Genomic DNA, 18,974 nt, shown 5'->3' on the forward strand with positions numbered 1-18,974 from the left:
GTGATGGCAAACCTGACATGTGTGCCACAGGTGGCACGCAGAGCCATTTGTGCTGGCACATGAGCCACAGGCAAACTTACCTCACTGTGTATGCGCGTACCTCACAGCTGATTTTCAGACTGTTTGAGGCAGACTGTTTGGGGAAAGCCTCTGCAGCCCGAAAAATAGGACCATTTCATCACTTCCTGTATTTCTGGAAATACTGGAAGTGACAAACGGACCTATTTTTCGGCCTGCAGAGGCTTTCATCAAGCCTCTGGGAGGCCGAAAATCAGCTGGGAGGTGCAGTGCAGGTAAGGAGGCAGTGGGGGGGGGGGTATTGCACGCACATGCACAGGGGACATAAGGGGAGGCATTGCCTTCTGGGTGCGCGCACGCAAGGGCACACACAATTTTTGGCACAGGAGCCCAAAGATTAGCTACCACTGCCCTACAGTATTTAACCTATTTTATTTGCAATGGTTTCTCTTTTTACTTTTAGCACTACTGCCTCCTAACCTAGTAGGAAAAAGAATCACATCTTTTTACACATTATGAGGGTCTGCAGATTTAGATGTCTATGCCAAATTGTCTTCATTGTAATATGTTTAGTCAATTGTTAAAACAAGTCCTTGATACATCCCACGAAATACTGTCAACTTCCAGCCACCCTACAAACTAACTTTCTACATAGCCGTGCCAGCAATCTGAATCTGTCCTGACCTTAGAAAGGTAACTAGTAACTTTAAAACACATGTTGGAAGACCACCTACCCATTCCAGTGAGAATGTTACATAGTTTTATTTCTCTTGCCTTTCTTGCCATTTTAAGTTCCTAAACTTTTTAAATTTAATAAGAGTTTTGAGATCAGATCTGTACCAAAGAAAATGGAGTAGTGCTACTTCACGAACTACATTGGTTACATCAGTTTCCAGGTACCCCTTTGGGGTTCTTGGCTCCCTCTCAGACATCTATCTCCAACCATTTCTACCAAACCGGTAAGAATTGGTAGGACAGGTGTGCTCTGGGTCCTATCCCACAACCCGCCATCTTTTAGGACTTCGCTATCACAACTTCTGCTTTCTGGAATTAACATTCCCTGCAATGTTCAACCAGATAGCTTCTAGAAAATCACTAATAAGTTTTCCTGTCAGACTCTCAATCAGACAATCTGTGACCTCACTTGAAAGGTTGTTAATTGACGTTTGAGTGAATTCACCAATGTACTATCCCTATATTTGACCCTGCACTGTTTTTAACACTTATACTGCAGGAACTAACCAACTATATTTTTGGCTTCAAGCTAGTTAAATTCAGGCAGCATAATTAGACTGTGTTTAGAACACTGTGCGAACTTTAGCATGCTTGCTGAATTAACCTGGTTGCTTGGCAAAAAAAAAAAAAGATTGGCTAATTTCTATTTCAGGGTTAATAGCAGCAGTGGGATCTACCTGTTCCACTACTGGTTTGGTGATCGCACTCGCGCTTTCCCCACACCAGTTGAGGCCTGCAGCGCCAATTAGCTGAGAAGATAAAGAAGAGAAAAGCGCTGGGGCGGTTGGGAGGGCTGATCCTGCGCTTTCTTTTTCTTTCTCCTCTCAGCTGATCGTCAGAGGCCTTTTTTTTTTACTACTGGTTCAGCTGAACCAGTCCAAACCGGTAGCATACCAGCACTGGTTAATAGGGTGTGCAAATAATTTCAAATCCATGTTCAAATTGCCCATTTTGAGTGCAAAACAGCTATTTTGGGCACCACTTGGACTCTCCCAATCATTTTGGAAGTATTTTGTACACCAACAGCTGTTCCATATTCAAAATCCTGGGATACTTCCAAAATGATTAAACCAGCCCCTTTGACACAAAACAGCTGTTTCATTTTTGCAAACTTGAAAAAAAACATTGCAAGGTCAACATGAATTTGAGACATTTTGCGTATCCCTAACTTTTACTGTCTCTGGCATCTTAGGGATTGAATTTGGGTTCAGAGAGTATGTTTCCACGCCTAGCTTTTCAGTCTGGTTAAGAGTTTTGTGTAAATTGTGGAGTGTTATCCTCAAAGGGTCCAAACAGAAAACTCACACAAGGAAAATCATAATTTGTTCTCACAATTTTTATTTAAATTATTTTGTATTTTTTTCCAAAACGTATGAGTGACAAACTCAGGTTTTTTTAAAAAAAGCATTCTTTACATTGTCCATTCTAATGTCATGTATGTCATGTATTTATGACACTTTACTGGTGAAAAAAAATACACTCAATTAAAAAGATTTTACAAGACTGTATACAAGTTTTAAGTCATTAATAAAATGACTAAATCAGAGTCTTATACATGAAACAGGACTATTTGAAAAAGCTTCAAAATACATCCAACAAAATATCTCATTTATTTCCTTGAAGCGGATCAGAAATTTGATGCACCAAAACAGAAAGCTTTATAAACATCAAACTAGTACAATTACATACATATTTACTCTAAGGTAAAACTTGCTGAGTTCATCAGTCACTGACTTTCTAAATTTCATTTTCATATTACAGTTCCTGAAAAAGCAATTTTGCAACTACTTCAGTTTCAGATAAGACACTAGACTTTTAATCTGTACCCCACAATCTGATCACACATCACAAACCTTACAATGGTTTAGCACAATGTGTCAAACCCTCATCAATTCCTGGCAATATTAGGGTGTGATTTATTTCATCCCTGTGATATATTTGATCCTTAAATTGTGCTTCTATTTGGATTGGAACAATTATGAATAAAACTGTTTCATAACCCAAAGATTATGGGAGTTGAAGTACAAGATATTTAGAAGTTACTAATGCAAACTTCCAGAAGAAAAAAAACAATGATATAGTTAGTTTATTTTATTGTCATTATACCTTGTACAACGAAATCAAACACCATCTTCAGTGCACATCATGACCATGACCATGAAAATAAACACAAACACACATCCTTCACCCTCCACACATTGAACCGAAAACCCCCGACACCACACCAACACTGCCCTATACAGTAGAATTCAAAAGAGCTACTGCCCTGGGATAGAAGCTGTTTTTCAGCCTATTTGTCCTTGTTTTTATTATTCTGTACCGTCTGCCAGATGGTAATAGTTCAAAAAAAGGGTTCCCAGGATGAGATGGATCGTTGAGAATGTTTTGAACTTTCTTAAGGCAGCAGGAGCTATAAAGCTCTTCCAAAGAGGGGAGAGGGCAGCCAATGATCTTCTGGGCAATGATGTTAACTCTCTGGAGTGCTGTCCTATCTGCCACTGTGCAACTCGCAAACCATACTGAGGTGCAGTAAGTTAAGGTACTCCCTATGGTGCAGCGGTAGAAGGTCACCAGCAGTTTTTCATTCAGTTGTTGTTTTCTGAGAAGCCTCAGGTAGTATAATCTCTGCTGAGCCCTTTTGACCAGGGCTACAATGTGGGCACCCCAGTTCAGGTCCTCTTTTAGGGTAACACCCAGATCATGAGCATTGTTAAATTATCTCTGCCTCTGCCTTACTCAGGCCCCTTTACTGGATGCCCATACAGAAACCTTAACAAAACTGGCTTTCCCACATAAACATTAGCTGTGATATTTCACAAAGGAAGCTTCAGTTTTGTCAATTACCTCTATACTGTTTTTCTCTTTTTAAATATATGCTTTTGTTGCCAAGTTATCTGTTCTTCATTGCTCACATACTAAATAAAGTAGCTTAAATCTTATCCCACTTCATACATTGAAGCTAAGTTCATATGATATCATTATGCATAAATTATTAAATTATCCCTAATTTCTAAGTTTGCATGACATACCAAAAACAAATTATAAAGTCTGGGTTAAGGCAATAGCTTAAAATGCCCTGGATAGCTTTTGGATCAGTATATATCAGTATATCAGTATATCATATAAACACAGATACTATTCACACATTACTTTAAGCACTGATTTGTTGAGAAAACAGCTATATTTGCATAACAAGGACAAGCTATGTTGGTTCATCGTGCTGAATAAGCCAGACTTTTATGTAAGGTGATCAAGTTCTATCTTAGGTGGGTTGCTGCAGTCAAGTTTATGGCCAAAATGAAGTTTTGAGGCCAAATGAAAAATCCTTCCAAAACACATTATTTCAGACATTGTACTGATTTGACTAACCACAATGAACGATAAAAGATTATAAAGTGCCCGTGTCATCGTCTTCATTTTCCCAAATACAGTTTTCTTTTGCATAAAAACAGTCTCCACCGAGTCAATTTCTATACCTGATGGTCTCCTATCCAAGACTTTATGCTGGAACATTCCTTTAAGAAAAATAAGTATGTCTTTCATCTTAGTTCAGTTCAAGAACTGAGGTAAGAAAGAATGTTATATAGCGTAATCATTACCCTCATAAAAGCTTTTCACTCTTAATGATGGGATTGGGTTTTATCAAAAGCATCAGCAGCTGAACTTCGTCCTAAATGCTACAATATAGTTTTAGAAAAGTTGTATGATATTACAGAATGAATTGTTGTTAAGAGTATATATGTCGTGTATATATGCACACGACTTGTAACCTATTTGTACCGTGTTTCTCATAAAATAAGGCCGGGTCTTATATTTTTTTGAGCCCCGAAAAAAAGGCTAGGCTGTCTTTTCGGGGCTGACTTAATTCCCCCCCTTGCATCCTCATCTAGAGTGCCCCACGGGGAGCCTCGCCACCAGCCGCTCCTAACGGGTGATCATGGTGAAGCGCAGAGAGCTCCCTACTCCCACCAAACACCTTTGCTACAGACCCAAGACCTTTGGCACCCGCCACTGTTGCTTTCCCTTCTGCCCATTCCGCCGCCACGTTTGGAGCTGCCGCTTCCGTGTTTGGAGTGCTGCTGCCATTTGGAGTGCTGTCGCCATTTGGAGCACTGCCGCCACATTTGGAGCTGCCACTTCCGTGTTTGGAGTGCCGCTGCCATTTGGAGCACCACCATCATGTTTGGAGCTGCCACTTTCGCATTTGGAGGTGCCGCTGTGTTTGGAGTGGCGGCGGCGCTCCAAACAGCGGCAGTGCTCCAAACGCGGAAGCGGCAGCTCCAAACGCAGCGGCAGTTCCAAATGCGGACATGGCAACTCCAAACAGCGGCAGTGCTCCAAACAGCAATGGGGTTCCAAACGCGGAAGCAGCAGCTCCAAACGCGGTGGCAGCTCCAAATGCAGAAGTGGCAGCTCCAAACAGCAGCAGTGCTCCAAACAGTGGCAGCGCTCCAAATGTGGAAGCGGCAGCTCCAAATGCAGAGGCGGCAGCTCCAAACAGCAGCGGTGCTCCAAACAGCAGTGGTGCTCCAAACGTGGAAGTGGCAGCTCCAAACGCAGCGACGGCATGGGCAGAAGGCAAATCAACATCGGCGGACGCTGAAGGTCTTGGGTCTGCCACAAAGGTGCTTGGCAGGAGTAGGGAGCTCTCTGCGCTCTGCCATGATTGCCCATTAGGAGCAGCTGGTGGCGAGGAATTGCTGCCCACGGGGCGCTCCTAATGGCAAGTCCCGCCACCCTTCCCCCCATTTTGCATGTTTTAAAATAGGCCTAAATTTCATTTTATGCCTAGAAAACATGCTGGGTCTTCCTATTGGGGGAGGTTGTATTGTTGGAGAAACACGGTAGAAATTTTTCTATCAACTATTAATAGTTAATAAAACATTCCAAGAATACCCTACTTAGCTTGTAAGATGTTTCTTGTCATCATTGAGGGTGAATGTGTAGTGTGGCTTTGTCAATCTCCCAAGTAGGCAGCATCAAAAATCAGCATCTAAAGTAAATATCTTATTATTTGCTTGGGACATAACTGCAAAATGTTGATATTCTGAAACCCTCCTCTCAAAGAAATTGGTTTTTCCTTCCAGGGAAATGTTCTCCATGAAGTCAAAAGGGTTTTCTGCTTGAAAGACCTGGGAACACCAAAGATATTAATAAAACACAGGAACTGAATGAGGCACTGCAAGGACACATCGTTCTTTGGTGATTGCTATGGAGTATTTCCATTCCCCCGCCCGCTTTGGTTTCTTCCTCTTTGACTGATAAGGATAACCAGGAGAAAGCCAAGACATTTCAAGTTTTCTAAAAGCCCTCAGTTCTGTAAAGATTGACAGATCTTTCCACTTTGTTCTCTACCGGTATATTCACATCTTTTTTCACCTGTTCTATCACATTTCCCTATCCATTTGCATTTTTTAAACAAGACATGAAAATTCTCAATCTCTTCAAATACATAAATATGTGTATACTTTAAGGTAAATTACTTCACCTTAGGGAAACCCAGTTCCAGGAGCAGCCTATCAGCCACAAATTCAATATACTGTTTCATCAGAGTACAATTCATTCCAATCAATCCCACAGGTAAGGCCTCTGTCAAGAACTCCTGCAATAGTAGAAAAAAAAATGAAATGATTTCAGAGAATTTTCCTGGACCGTTTACCCAGTTTGATTCACATATATAACATGAAATAGAAGCTCTTACACCATAATAATTCTGGAAGTGTGAGTCCATGCAATGTAGTAGTTCATGTTGAACAAGGACCAGTGAGATCTGGGTTCCAATTTCACAAAGCCCCAATTTTGGGGGGGGAGCATTTTGAAGTTTTTCAGCAGGGACTCTCCCCTGAAACCTAAACATATTACAAATTTGAATTTACTGCAGCTTTTAGAGAGCTTTAGAGCTGCTCCTAGAGCTTTGTTGGGAGAGGGAGGCGGGGGGAGAGAGAAATCTCCCCCATCTTAGGAACAGTAATTACTTACCTTAATTATTAAACAATTTAATTGTGGTTTGTAAACCATGCTTATGGTTTAGAATATTGTGTGAGCTCAGCCAATTGTACCTCATTCAGCAAGTAAGTGACCTGTCCTTCCATGCAATGCATTCTTGAGCAATCACAGCAGCAAATCACAAGAATATAAACCTTGGGTAGGGTGGTTGTTTGCCTAACCCACTAAATCACAACTAACCCACCACATTTTAACCTACAGGATTTGTTAAGGTGCGTATTATGAAAATTCAGAAAATTACAACTGAGTCCCTCAAGTTCATCATAGTAGGCCAAATGGTCTTATAAACACAGCCTACATTATTTTGGGGTTCATCACAACTACATCCAGGCAAAATCTCCTCACCTTTTCAATTTCAACTGCATTGACAATGATCTCTTTCACCCTTTCCTCCAAAGGTTTATTCACTAAATACTGAAAAATCAGGCAAGCAAAGTCACAGTGGAGCCCCTTAAAGAAATAAATAGGACAGAAACATAAGAAATTGATCTTTTTTTAAAAAAAGCAGAAGACAATTTTTTAAATGTAAGAACTACTTTAAGCCTTTGCGTTTTTTTGAAAAGTTAATATACCGTGTTTCTCACAAAATAAGGCTGGGCCTTATTTTTTTTTGATCCCCGAAAAAACGGCTAGGCCATCTTTTCGGGAGTGACTTAATTCGCCCCCCTTACATCCTCGGGTGGGCGGGCGGTGACAGCTTGGTTGTTGACCTCGGCGTTGGTGGGGCACTTTGTATCGGGAGACCTTCCACCACCATTGCTTTCCCTTCTCCCTTGCGGCTGCAGCGTTAGAGCAACGCCGCGTTTGGCGCAGCCACGTGTGGCCAGTCAGGGCTCCTGCCTGCAACCAGACCCCTGCAGAGACACTTGGCTTCAGGCGCTCCTGTAGTCGCCTTCCCTTTGCCTTCGAAGGTAAAGCCAATTCTTTTAAAACGACACCCTACTACAACAAAGTCTCGCCTGCCTGAGAGGGCAGCCCAATCCTACATGGGGAGGCGAATCTCCCGGGGCTGCAGCGCAGGATCAGCCCACCTCAGGAGAAGTGCCTAGCCGCCATCCCTGCCTGGCGCCAGGCACAGCACAAAGAGCTTCGCCTGGGGCGCCCAGCACAGCTGACAGGCGGGCCCTCCTTCCCAGCAGCAGGTCTCTCACCAAGGCAGTGAGCGCCTCCCCGCCAGACACTCTGCTCATCCCACCAGGGCCACGCCAGAGCTGTGCGGGCTGGGCAGAGCCAGGAAAGCGAGCCACAGGTGCGCGCCCACCTGCCAAGCAAAAGCGCCGGGCTGACCTGAGCTTGGTTTCCTTCCCAAGTCCCTCCAGCGCGAACCCAAAGGCGCCACCGGGAGAGGCTGCCCGAGGCAGTGATAGCGCCCTCCCGTCCATGGACAGGGAGGCGAGGTGATGGCAGCACTGCTTCCCTGGCCGTCGGAGAGAGCCCGAAGCCCCCCCATCCTTTCCACCCCTCGCCCAGCCCGTCCCCATCCCCACGCATCTCCAAATGCGCCAGCAGCTCCAAACGCTGCAGCGGAACAGGCATCAGACAGAGGCACTGACTCAGCTCAGAGGAGGACGTCGCCTTGCCTCCCTGTCCACGGATGGATGGGTGCTATCACTGCCTCGGGCGGCCTCTCCCGGTGGCCCCTTCGGGTTCGGGCTGGAGGGACTTGGGAAGGAAGCCAAGCTTGGGTCTGCCCGGCTCTTTAGCTTGGCAGGCGGGCGCGCACCTGCGGCTCGCTTTCCCAGCTCTGCCCAGCCCACACGGCTCTGGCGTGGCCCTGGTGGGATGAGCGGAGGGCCCGGCGGGGAGGCGCTCGCTGCCTTGGTGAGAGCTCTGCCATCAGGAAGGAGGGCCCACCTGTCAGCTGTGCTAGGCGCCCCAGGCAAAGCTCTTCGCGCTCTGCCCGGTGCCAGGCAGGGATGGCAGCTGGGTGCTTCTCCCGGGGTGAGCCAATCCTGCGCTGCAGCCCCGGGAGATTCGCCTCCCCATGTGGGGTTGGGTTGCCCTCTTGTTGTAGTAGGGTGTCCTTTTTAAAAGAATTGGCTTTACCTTCGAAGGCAAAGGGAAGGCGGCAACAGGAGCGCCTGAAGCCAAGTGTCTCTGCAGGACTCCGGTTGCAGGGAGGAGCTTTGGCTGGCCACGCATGGCTGCGCCAAATGCCGTGGCGTTGCTCTAAACGCAGCGGCAGCAAGGGAGAAGGGAAAGCAACGGTGGCGGAAGGCCTCCCAATATGAAGTGCCCCACCAACGCAGGCAGCACCATATCCGGGCATGCAACAAAAGTACTTCCTAACGGCAAGCCCCCCCCCGCCATTCCCCCTCTATTTCGCATGTTTAATATGGGCCTTAATTTGGGGGGAGGGGCTTAATTTGATTTTATGCCAATAAAACATGGTGGGACTTCCTATTGGTGGAGGCAGTATTGTTGGAGAAACACGGTAATCCATTAACAATGTATGTTAACAGCAACTATTTCAAATGTGCTTTAAAATTTAACATATGCATTAATTTTGTCTATATTTAAGAAGACTCCGGACATCTCTTGCTTAATTCAGAAACTTGCGTTGCATACCCCTATTCCTTGCAAATACAGTTTATAACATTTCTAATTCACAAGTTATAACTACAAAAGTAGTATGGTTGTGGACTGGGAAAATACCCAACTCCCAGAAATATTGGTAGAATTAGGAAATGTGTTTGAGAAAACAAATGTGTTTTGTTAAATATATTGCTGTATTTAAAAAATGGTAGCATTAACAATATTCTTGTTAAACTGCATTCTGTGGATTTTATTTCAGATTTTAATGATGTATGAATCATCATCATTTTCAAAACAGTAATAATCCCCATCAGTTAATTGCAAAAGGCAGTTTTACTTGGAACAGCTTACATCCTACAACCATACTCTAACACCATTAAAAGCATCTGCTTATCCCAGGACCCTGGGAAGTACTTGCTAGGTGGATAAAAGTGCCAAATCCAGTCTAAACATCGGGTGACTGTGCAACCAGCCATAATAAATTACATCTGTAGACTGTGCAACACTTCACAAATAAGACAAGTAATACTGCTTCTCTGAGAGCATCATATTTAACCTTATTTATATATTTTTCCCCCACACCTTACTTCATCTCTGCTAATAAGTTCGTTGGAGAAAGTAAGGCCTGGCATTAACCCTCTCTTCTTGAGCCAAAATATGGCTGCAAAAGCACCAGAAAAGAAGATGCCTTCTACAGCAGCAAACGCAACCACTCTTTCACCTGTTTCAAGAAAATCAAAAAATTTTAAGTTATCAGACAATTAATGAACTTCTTCAAATTGAAGAAAAGAATAAAACAGTTTTCTCCTATTTTACTCAGCCAGGGTGTGAGGTAAATGCATCTGGAGCACAGAAGGTGGGAAATACTGACAAAACTCACAACCCAGTGGTGGGATTCCAATTTTTTAATACTGGTTCTGTAGGCATGGACTGGTGGGCATGGCATGGCTTGTGAGCGTGGCAGGAGAAGGTTACTGCAAAATCCCATTCCCTCCCCACCCCACTAACCTGCTTTCCAGCCCCATTCTTCCGTGCAGGGCAACAAAAGACCCAGCTGATCAGCTGGGACTCGGGAGGCAGAGAATAAATGGGGGCGGGGCCAGTCAAGAGGTGGTATTTGCCGGTTCTCCAAACTATTCAAAATTTCCGCTACCAGTTCTCCAGAACTGGTCAGAACCTGCTGAATATTACCTCTGCCACAACTCTTCCAAATGTTAATTAAGGTACAATCTCAATAACAAGGAAACAGCATCTACTGTATCTTGTATGGAATACTCTGGACATTGTCTCATTTGGTTTGCCCTGTTAATTCCAAAGAGATATTTTAGAAAACCTGTTAATTGCTTGATTTATCCAAAGGGATAGCTTTAATACAGAGACTTCTGGAATCTGCATATACTTAAGAGGCTGATATCAACTTTTAGGATGTAGAGAAGATTAAAGAAATATATGTAAATGTAGACTCTACTGGAATGGCAAAGGTTTATTTTACTGTCATACCTATGAGCATCCCATAAGTACAAATAACACTTTAACTTAAAGAAAATTGGTTGCCCTCCAAATTTCAGAGTAAAGAGCATTTAAAAAAAATGAATGAACGTTAGCAGGTTTCATCAATTTGGGATGGAAGTAAAAATGCCCTGACTTACAAAGCTTATTGTCTATCTCTAAATGTATGATTTTGGATTATATTTGCTCCTCCTGGCATAAGAAATACTCATATGCTTAGAGGAACCATCTATATATACAGTATATGGCCAGGTTCAGTAAGTGAGAAGCCATCTATTGATTGTGGACTTAATTATTTGACTCCCTGAATTGATTTTGAATATGTGTGTGTGTGTGTGCGCGTGCATGTGTGTGTAGTTGAACAAACTGGCTTCTCACCTACTGAACCTCGCCAACTTTGCAGATTACAGAACAGAAAGATCCTTCCAGTTATTATGTTATTAAGACTTTTCAAACAAGGACTGCAAAGGGAGAAATTAAATCTCTGTTCCCACAACACACTTACCAATGATTAATTGAACTACTGTTTATTCAATTAACCCAATTTCATGGGTTCACATGACACACTGAACTATGAACTAATCAGAGAGGCCAGGTTTCATATAATGCACTAGAACTAAAAAATAGTCTGTGGTTCAATGGGTGTCATATAAATCCAGCCCATAATTATTAATATGCTTCAGTCTCTCCTTTTTCTTCCAATCAGAGAAGACTGGGAGAAATCCCAAAAGTCAAGATGATGGCCCTGACCACACAAAGCTCCACCTCTTTTGTATTTGCATGTGATGTTGCTGCATGTAGAAAAGGGGCAGGGCTTTGACAACACCCTTACCCCTTTTTCACTGAGCATGTGACTGGGTTCCTGCAATCTACTCGATTACTGCTAGAATACTGATTCATCAGAATGCCCCAAAGCCTGGTGAACCCCATTCTGATCCACAGCTGGTCCCCCCACTCTCACTCCACGGAGAACACATACAATGGAGGCACACCTACCAAAACTGGCTTCTCTGTCTGTTATCCACCTCATCGCCCAATCTGCTTTCTTCCTGACACATGGCATTGTTTCAATAGCATTAAATAAAAAGTCCCTGAAAAGATGGGGAAGGAGGAAAGAGGAATGGAGGAAAACCAAAAGACTGTAAATCTGGGTCGCGAGACTGACACAAAAGCATAGTTTGTCACTTGCTGTGACAAATTAGCTTATATCCGAGGCTAGCAAGAATGCTTTTAATGTAGCATCTTCATTTCTCACTGATATAGGATCTTCTGAAACTACACCGGCATATGCTAGAAATCTCTTCTGCAGTTTGAACAAAAATTAAAAATCAAATGTTTTCAAGGAATTGCTATCTAATCACAAAAAGGATCTTCATATACTTCGTCCTGGAAGTGACTCACATGGGTGACACAGTTCTGAATGTTAAACGCAAACAAGTTTTTCCAATTTCTTCTCCATTTCTCCAGGAGCGAAAAGCCTATGCTTTCACTTCTAATGACACCAGTTGGGCCCATCATAATTAGTGAAAATAAGCCAGAGCCCAAGACTGTAATTTAGTATTCTTAATTTAACTTTGATTGCTTGAAGTAGTCTAATGGTTAAGGCACCAGGCTAGAAATTAAACGTTTCTACTCCTCCTTTAGGCATGAAAGCTGGCGGGATGACTTTGAGGCAGCACTCTCTCTCAGCCCAACCAACCTCAGTGGATTGTTGTTATGTGGAAAATAGGTGTAGGATGGAATATTAAATATCTTTGCCACCTTTAGTTATGTATAAACATAATAAAGACAGGATAAAAATAACATTTAAAAATTTAGAGCAGACTGATTTTCTTAAGATCAAGCAAAAACTCCTCCTCTCCCTCATATAAGCTTAAAAAAAATTACAAATTTCTACTGATATGTCCTTGCAATGTTAAACTATGGTCTCCCATTACACCTAGACCAGACTAGACATGAAAATTACAAACGAAGAAATACCTAAGTCCTCTACATAGTGGTAATACTTACACTAATTACCTTTTCTCGGGGTCTTTGATGTAAGTGTCTATTAACAAACTATACATCTCAGAATGAACATTTTCTATTGATATCTGGAAGCCATAGAAACAGCGAGCTTCTGCGATTTGCACTTCTTGGCTAAAACGTTCCACCTGTCAATGAAAGAAGTCAGATATCTAAATGTCCATGTAAGACTGGGTTCAAAGCCTGCACTAGACCACAATGTCTTATATAAATGACTGTCTTCTCCCAAAAGAGCATCTCTGGGTAAAGCAAATATAAGATATATATATATATATACGATTCCCCCCACAAAAGCAGTTGAAAGTCAGTGTGATTAGTACAAGCTTCATTAAAAGTAAAGTACTTATAGGAAAATATCCACAATGCTCCTTATGATGGACAACTAATACATGCAAAGTACAATTACGAATAGATGTTTGATTGCATGCAATGAAAAAGAAACTCAGCATCAAAATATTAGAGGCTACGTCACAGGAAGCAACTCACCAAGTTTTCGTTGACAATTCCATCACTGGCAGCAAAAAAAGCTAGGATATGCGAAATAAAATATTTCTCTTCTGGTTTTAGGTTGTTCCAATGAATAACATCCTCTGACAAGTCAACCTATACAAAAGAAAGAAAGAAAGAAAGAAATACAGATTACAGACTTGAAATAGTCATTGTTACTGATAATTCTGAAAAGCAAAATAAATGTCTAAGAGAATATATGCTGTAAATTCAAAGAGGGGCATTCACAGGAAGGGAGACATTTTTGATAAATTTGGTAGCTGCAACCTTACCAAAGTCCCATTCTTTTTCCATGTCTTATAATAACATTAAAAAGGGTGGGGCTTCTATTATACAGCTCTTCCTGCCATCTTGACTTTCTTTTCATTGCCTTTGAAGATTCTTCTGGCTTCTAACCATCTTCTCCCTGGTGGAATCTTGTAATGTAATGGATTATTATTGCATGTAATGGATTATTATTACCATCACCGTCCTCTGCCAGGATGGGTCTGTGGATAATTGGGAGTTGTGTCCTAATCATCTGGTCGTTACCTGATGGGTAGACACTGGTTTACTAGAATTTCTCTGCCTAGGTTTATACATAACTTGCCACTAATGGAGACAGAAAAGCAATGCCACTTATTGTATGATCTATTCCAGAAATCCCTTCTATCGATGACAGAAAACAAAAACAAGTAAACAAATCCATCAAACACTTCATTGCTCATGCAAGCAGACAGTGCATTTGTTTTGTTTGTTTGCAATGGTGACTGCCTTTTTATGACAGGAACTGACTCTTTCTTAAAAGCATCTTAACCTAAATGTAAGGAAAGTGTGTGAAGTAGAATATCAGATTAGTGAACAGAATTTCTTCTGCACCTTTGCTTCCCTCTCTTGGCTGCTTTATGGTCTAAATATATCAGGGATTTTTCACTTGTTAGGTCTTGAGGGATCTACTGTAGGGTTTTGAGTTTCATCATATGGACCAAGGTGCAAAGTCACTTTTCTGCCAAGATGGAAATAAAAGGATTACCTATGCTCTGGGTAGAAATCTGTGATTTCTGCTAGAAGCTGATCATATTCTTTTCACAAAAAAACTCTTTCCCTCTGGTATTCAGCCATTTTCGTGTTGCTAACACTCTTGCCAGTATTAGGCATGGGGTGAATAATCCATACGTAGCTTCCCAAATCCGGTCTCCAACACCCAGAAAAATCAGTCCAGAACACTTCAAGCTTTTACTTCTAAGGCTAAAGTTTAAGAGGCAGAATGAACGTTTTAAGTTCTGCAGAAATCATGGTGTCATTGGTCATACTCTGATGGTCCCAAGATAGGACAGAGAAAGAAAATACAGACAGTCCTTGACTTACAACACAAGTTTGTTTAGTGGCTGTTTGAACTTACGACGACAGTGAAAAAAGTTGCTTATGACCATTTTTCACACTTATGATTGCAGTAAATCCCCTGGTCATGTGGTTTTACATTCAGATGCTTGATAGCTGGTTCATATTTATGATGGCTGAAATGTCCCAAGGTCATGTGATCATCCATTATTACCTTCTGACAACCAAAGTCAATGGGAAAGCCAGATTCACTTAACAACAGTGTTACTAACTGCAGTGATTCATTTAACAAATGTGGCAAGCCAAGTTGTAAAATGGGACAAAACTCACTAAATTTCTCATTTAGCAACATAAATTTTAGGGTCAATTGTGGCTGTAAGTTGAGGACTACCCGCATAGTCTCTAGGCTGACATTGCAGCCTATTCTTGGGTTAGTGATTGTCACCTGTGCAACCTGCCTTCTGCCCAACTCACCTCTTCTACTGTCCAGAAAGAAGCCTGAGCCTGCTTGTACATTTTCCATATATCAGGGTATTGGATTGGAAAGATGACAAATCGATGGGGATTCTTCCTTAAGAGAGGTTCCTCATTTGATTTTAAGTCGTTTTCAAGTCCATCTGAGGGCAACCCCTAAAGAAAGAGCAAGAAATCATACATGTGCTATTTTCAACAACACCCCTGATTTTCCTTAACTTTCATCTAAGAAAAGCAAGGCAGATCCTATTAATCTAAATATCAATTATATTAATCTTCTGTTTCTCAATCCAGAAACTATCCCGGCATGGAGGTTCTGAGTTAGTCAGATACTGATTCACTGAAAGACCATCTTGATGAGGACAACATACACACTGAATAAAGAATACAACTTTCGGTTCACTGAAAGTGTGCAATGCCAAGAAAGATAACAATAGCAACACCACAACTCTGATGTACACTTTTAGCATGAGCTTTCTTGTAGTACATTTGAGGGGACTCACTTTATGTTGCAATAAGACAAGCTTTGTAATCACAACTCCCAGATCTTAAAGCATTTGGGGAAACTAAGTCAATCCCAGGCATTTTCAATGTCTACTGTCCCACCTAAAAGCTGGAAGCCAGTACTATAGATACACAGTAGGTAGCAGCTCAGCCATCAACCTTTAGACCCATGTAAACAATTTAAAGCCTAAATAAACTTCAAATGTCTGGGAAAACTCTGAGATCATTTCCTTACTAAGATCTTCTACATTCACCCAACCATTGTTGGGCCAAAATAACATTAACATGGAGCTTTTTGTTACTTCAGTGAAGACTGGATGATGTCCTGAAGACATGGAAAACTACTACTGCATATTGACCTTAGACAGCTTGCACTGTATACAGTACTTAATTGAATTGTGCTTTACTTGCAGACTTACAAATTGCCACCACAGAATCAGAATCTAAGATCTAGATGCCTAGCTTTGAAGGCAGGTTGGAGCCCTTTCGGGGTGTGTGATATTTGTTGTTGGATGGATTTGCCCTCTTTCTTATTCTTTGATATTCTCTTGTTTCTATTGTGTTGTTTTGCTTTCATTAAGGGAGTCAGGCAGCATCTAAATAAATATCTGATGCCCACTGTAAATAAAATATGGGACAAATGCATAATCAATCTCTAACAACATTGGTATCAAGACAGAATATTAAAAAAAAACATGGGCAAAAACTAATTTGGGCAGAGCTCAGCTGCCTGGCATTGATTAACATTTCCATAATTTTTATGCCACCTCTGCAACTATGAAGGAGTAAACAGGTAGCCCTTGACTTACCACAATTGAGCCCAATTTTTCTGTCACTAAGTGAGACATTTGTTAAATGAATTTTGCCCCATTTTACAATCATGTAACTCTGGGATGCTGCAATAAGTATGAACCAGTTACCAAGCATATAATCACATGTTCTTGGAAATTTACATTTTAACAGAATTGAAAGAGACCTTGTAGGTGATCTAGTCCAACCTCCAGCCCAAGCAGGAGACCATTTCTGACCAATGGCTGTCCAATCTCTTCTTGAAAGCCTCCAGTGATGAAGTGTCATGTTACTTTTTTTCAATGCCATTGCAACTTCGAATGGTCACTAAATGAACTGTTGTACGTCGAGGACTACCTGTACCTGACCATAAAATTACGATGCCCGTAAAAAAACGAGATCAACCACCACCATAGTGCTTTAAATAAAAACTATAAAATGACAACTTTTCTAAAACCGAGCCGAAGGCAGCCTAATGGAACGTGCACAGGGGATCTCTTAAGAGGCGGAGCGGAAACCCCAGAAGCGCCGGTCAGTTTCTGGCGCGTGCTGTTAAGCAGGGTCCCGCATGCGGCATTCAGAAGTGCCAAAATAATCGTAGAGATGGATCTCCCAAGAAAACGGGCCAACTCCACCGCAGCGTTTAGCCCGCCTGACCCGATGCGCTCTGATACGCCGCTCTGCCGAAAGAGGCGTTCCTCCAAAACAGGGGTCCCCAAAAGTGGCAACTTTAAGACTTGTGGACTTCAATTCCCAGAATTCCTCAGCCAGCAAAGTTGGCTAAGGAATTCTGGGAGTTGAAGTCCCTGCTCCAAAAAGCCTCCGCCGCCGGCTCTTAGGCCCAACGGCGTCGCTCCGCCCGCTTACCTCGCTGCTTTCCGGCCTCGCCGGCCCAGAACAACAGCCGCAATGGTCGCTCATGACGCCCTAGAAGCCAGCGAAGGAGAGGGACGCCCGCGGGAGGCTCGCCTGACCTTGCTCTGTTTCTCCGCCTCCTCCCGGGGCGGGACTGCGGGCGGCTCTCGGGAACAGCGCCGAAGATCCGATTTCGAAGTGGCGTCGAACGAGGCTTATTCGCCGGTCACCTTCCTCGCCTCGGTCTGCGGAAATCGGCTTTTTTCGTCCTCGCGTGGTCGCCCCCCTCCCCGTGTCTTGACGCGCAGCGCCTCGGGTTGATGTCCTGCGGCCGGGAGAAAGCACGAGGGGGCTCTGCAGTGCTGGGGATTGTTAATGTAGTAGTGGGGGTGTCCTTGCAAAATGGCTGGAGGTGGGGGGGGGGGCTGCCTATTCATAAAATGGCTGCCAGAGGCCCATAAGCAGGTACAAAATAATGTTTTATCAGCATACTGCTTGATCCTCCTTGTGCCTTGCAAGACACCATTCCAAAAGTAGTTTTACCTTTTTTAAAAGAAGAGGTATTGGGCCCACTGATGACTCAGACCCGTTCTTGCAAATCAAAATGATGCTGGAATCTTTGCTTGCACTTGGCCACCGTTGCATTTGTTTGATTTGAAACTTTTTAAATGTAAAAAGGTGGGGCAGGGACCCAGAGAGAGACAGCAATACTCACTCGTGTTGGTGTCCAGGAGCATTGCACTGGAGGAGGGCTTCACTACCAGTAACAAAAAAATACACTGAGTCATCAGTCCCATGGGAAACTCTTAAACCTTCATGTCAAACAACAGCAGAAAGACTTGGCTTGTCCATGAGGCTCAGCTGGTTTAGGATTTTGAAAACTGATACAAAATGGTTCTATAGTATTGTGTTTTTCTTGCCAGAGAGACTCTGGGATGTATAGCTTCAACTATATACTGTTAAGATGCAAATGTGCCTCCGAATACTATTTGCTAGGAAACATTGGGCTTACTTATCATAGGCTTTATAGTGGTTTTGTTCAGTTTTCCACTACTGGAAAAGGCAGATGATGTCTGTTAGGAAATTTCCCATTGGTTCTGGAATGCTCTGAATTCTTGGGTCATGAATCATAAACTCATTATACAAGGTGTGAATTGGTATTGCAAACATTTAAAAAGTTTCACTAAAAATTAAAATCATTTATTTAAGCCAGATTACTTTTGCTACGCACTCTTGTGTATCTTGAAATATTTGACAGTATACTGTTGCAGTGACGACTTATCTGTTGTGTTCTGTTTCTTCTCGAGTTCAACATGTATAGCTGGGACTAATGCAGCACAACTATAATTCTGTGCATGAAAAGTATGGTTTGCCACTGCATTAATTTCCTTCCCCCCATTATTTATCAAATAATGTCTTACTTTTTACAGAAAGTAGATAAAAGTGAAGGGCATACAGAGGGACCTTGAAGGACAGGAGGAAGGGCCACTGCTGAGGCAAAAATGAGACAAATGTGGCATAATCCCATTCCAGTAAATAAAAAATATAAATGTATTTGAGCAAATGTCTCAAATGGAACTCTTAATTCACATGAAGATAAACTGAGGGATGAGAGAAGCACATTCAGACTTGAAAGATTATGGTACTTTTAACGGTTACAATTATCTCTATATGGCATTGGTTTCTTAGACTGATCT

The 18,974-nt window shown here is 42.4% G+C and overlaps 1 protein-coding gene across 2 annotated transcripts; it reads right to left on the minus strand.

Annotated features, from left to right (window-relative positions):
• Positions 1 to 2,073: 2,073 nt before the first annotated feature.
• RRM2B (ribonucleotide reductase regulatory TP53 inducible subunit M2B) lies at positions 2,074 to 18,484 on the minus strand. 2 transcript variants are annotated; one of them, XM_026703507.2, is made up of 9 exons: positions 17,290 to 18,484; positions 15,130 to 15,285; positions 13,315 to 13,431; positions 12,823 to 12,956; positions 11,800 to 11,894; positions 9,882 to 10,015; positions 7,105 to 7,209; positions 6,242 to 6,355; positions 2,074 to 5,885 (listed from the first exon to the last, which is right to left on the minus strand). In XM_026703507.2, exons 1-9 carry the CDS (start codon positions 17,341 to 17,343, stop codon positions 5,733 to 5,735), a joined length of 1,062 nt encoding a protein of 353 aa, XP_026559292.2. In that variant the 5' UTR covers positions 17,344 to 18,484; the 3' UTR covers positions 2,074 to 5,732. The 2 variants fall into 2 exon arrangements, with proteins under 2 accessions (XP_026559292.2, XP_026559293.2); XM_026703508.2 differs by lacking the exon at positions 15,130 to 15,285 and having other exon boundaries at positions 5,590 to 5,885.
• Between the last annotated feature and the right edge of the window lie 490 nt (positions 18,485 to 18,974).

This window comes from Pseudonaja textilis, chromosome 3, assembly GCF_049901715.1.
Source record: "Pseudonaja textilis isolate UNSWEBS1 chromosome 3, rPseTex1.2, whole genome shotgun sequence".
Taxonomy (NCBI): Eukaryota; Metazoa; Chordata; class Lepidosauria; order Squamata; family Elapidae; genus Pseudonaja; species Pseudonaja textilis.

What these genes read in the sequence shown, in the direction of transcription:
- RRM2B (XM_026703507.2), bottom strand. Translation starts at nt 17,343, where the DNA reads ATGAGCGACCATTGCGGCTGTTGTTCTGGGCCGGCGAGGCCGGAAAGC. An exon ending in CGAGGCCGGAAAGCAGCGAG is followed by an intron (nt 15,286 to 17,289) that starts GTAAGCGGGCGG and finishes CTCTTTCTTTAG; the next exon opens with GGGTTGCCCTCAGATGGACT. An exon ending in AGACAGAGAAGCCAGTTTTG is followed by an intron (nt 10,016 to 11,799) that starts GTAGGTGTGCCT and finishes TTCTTGAAACAG; the next exon opens with GTGAAAGAGTGGTTGCGTTT.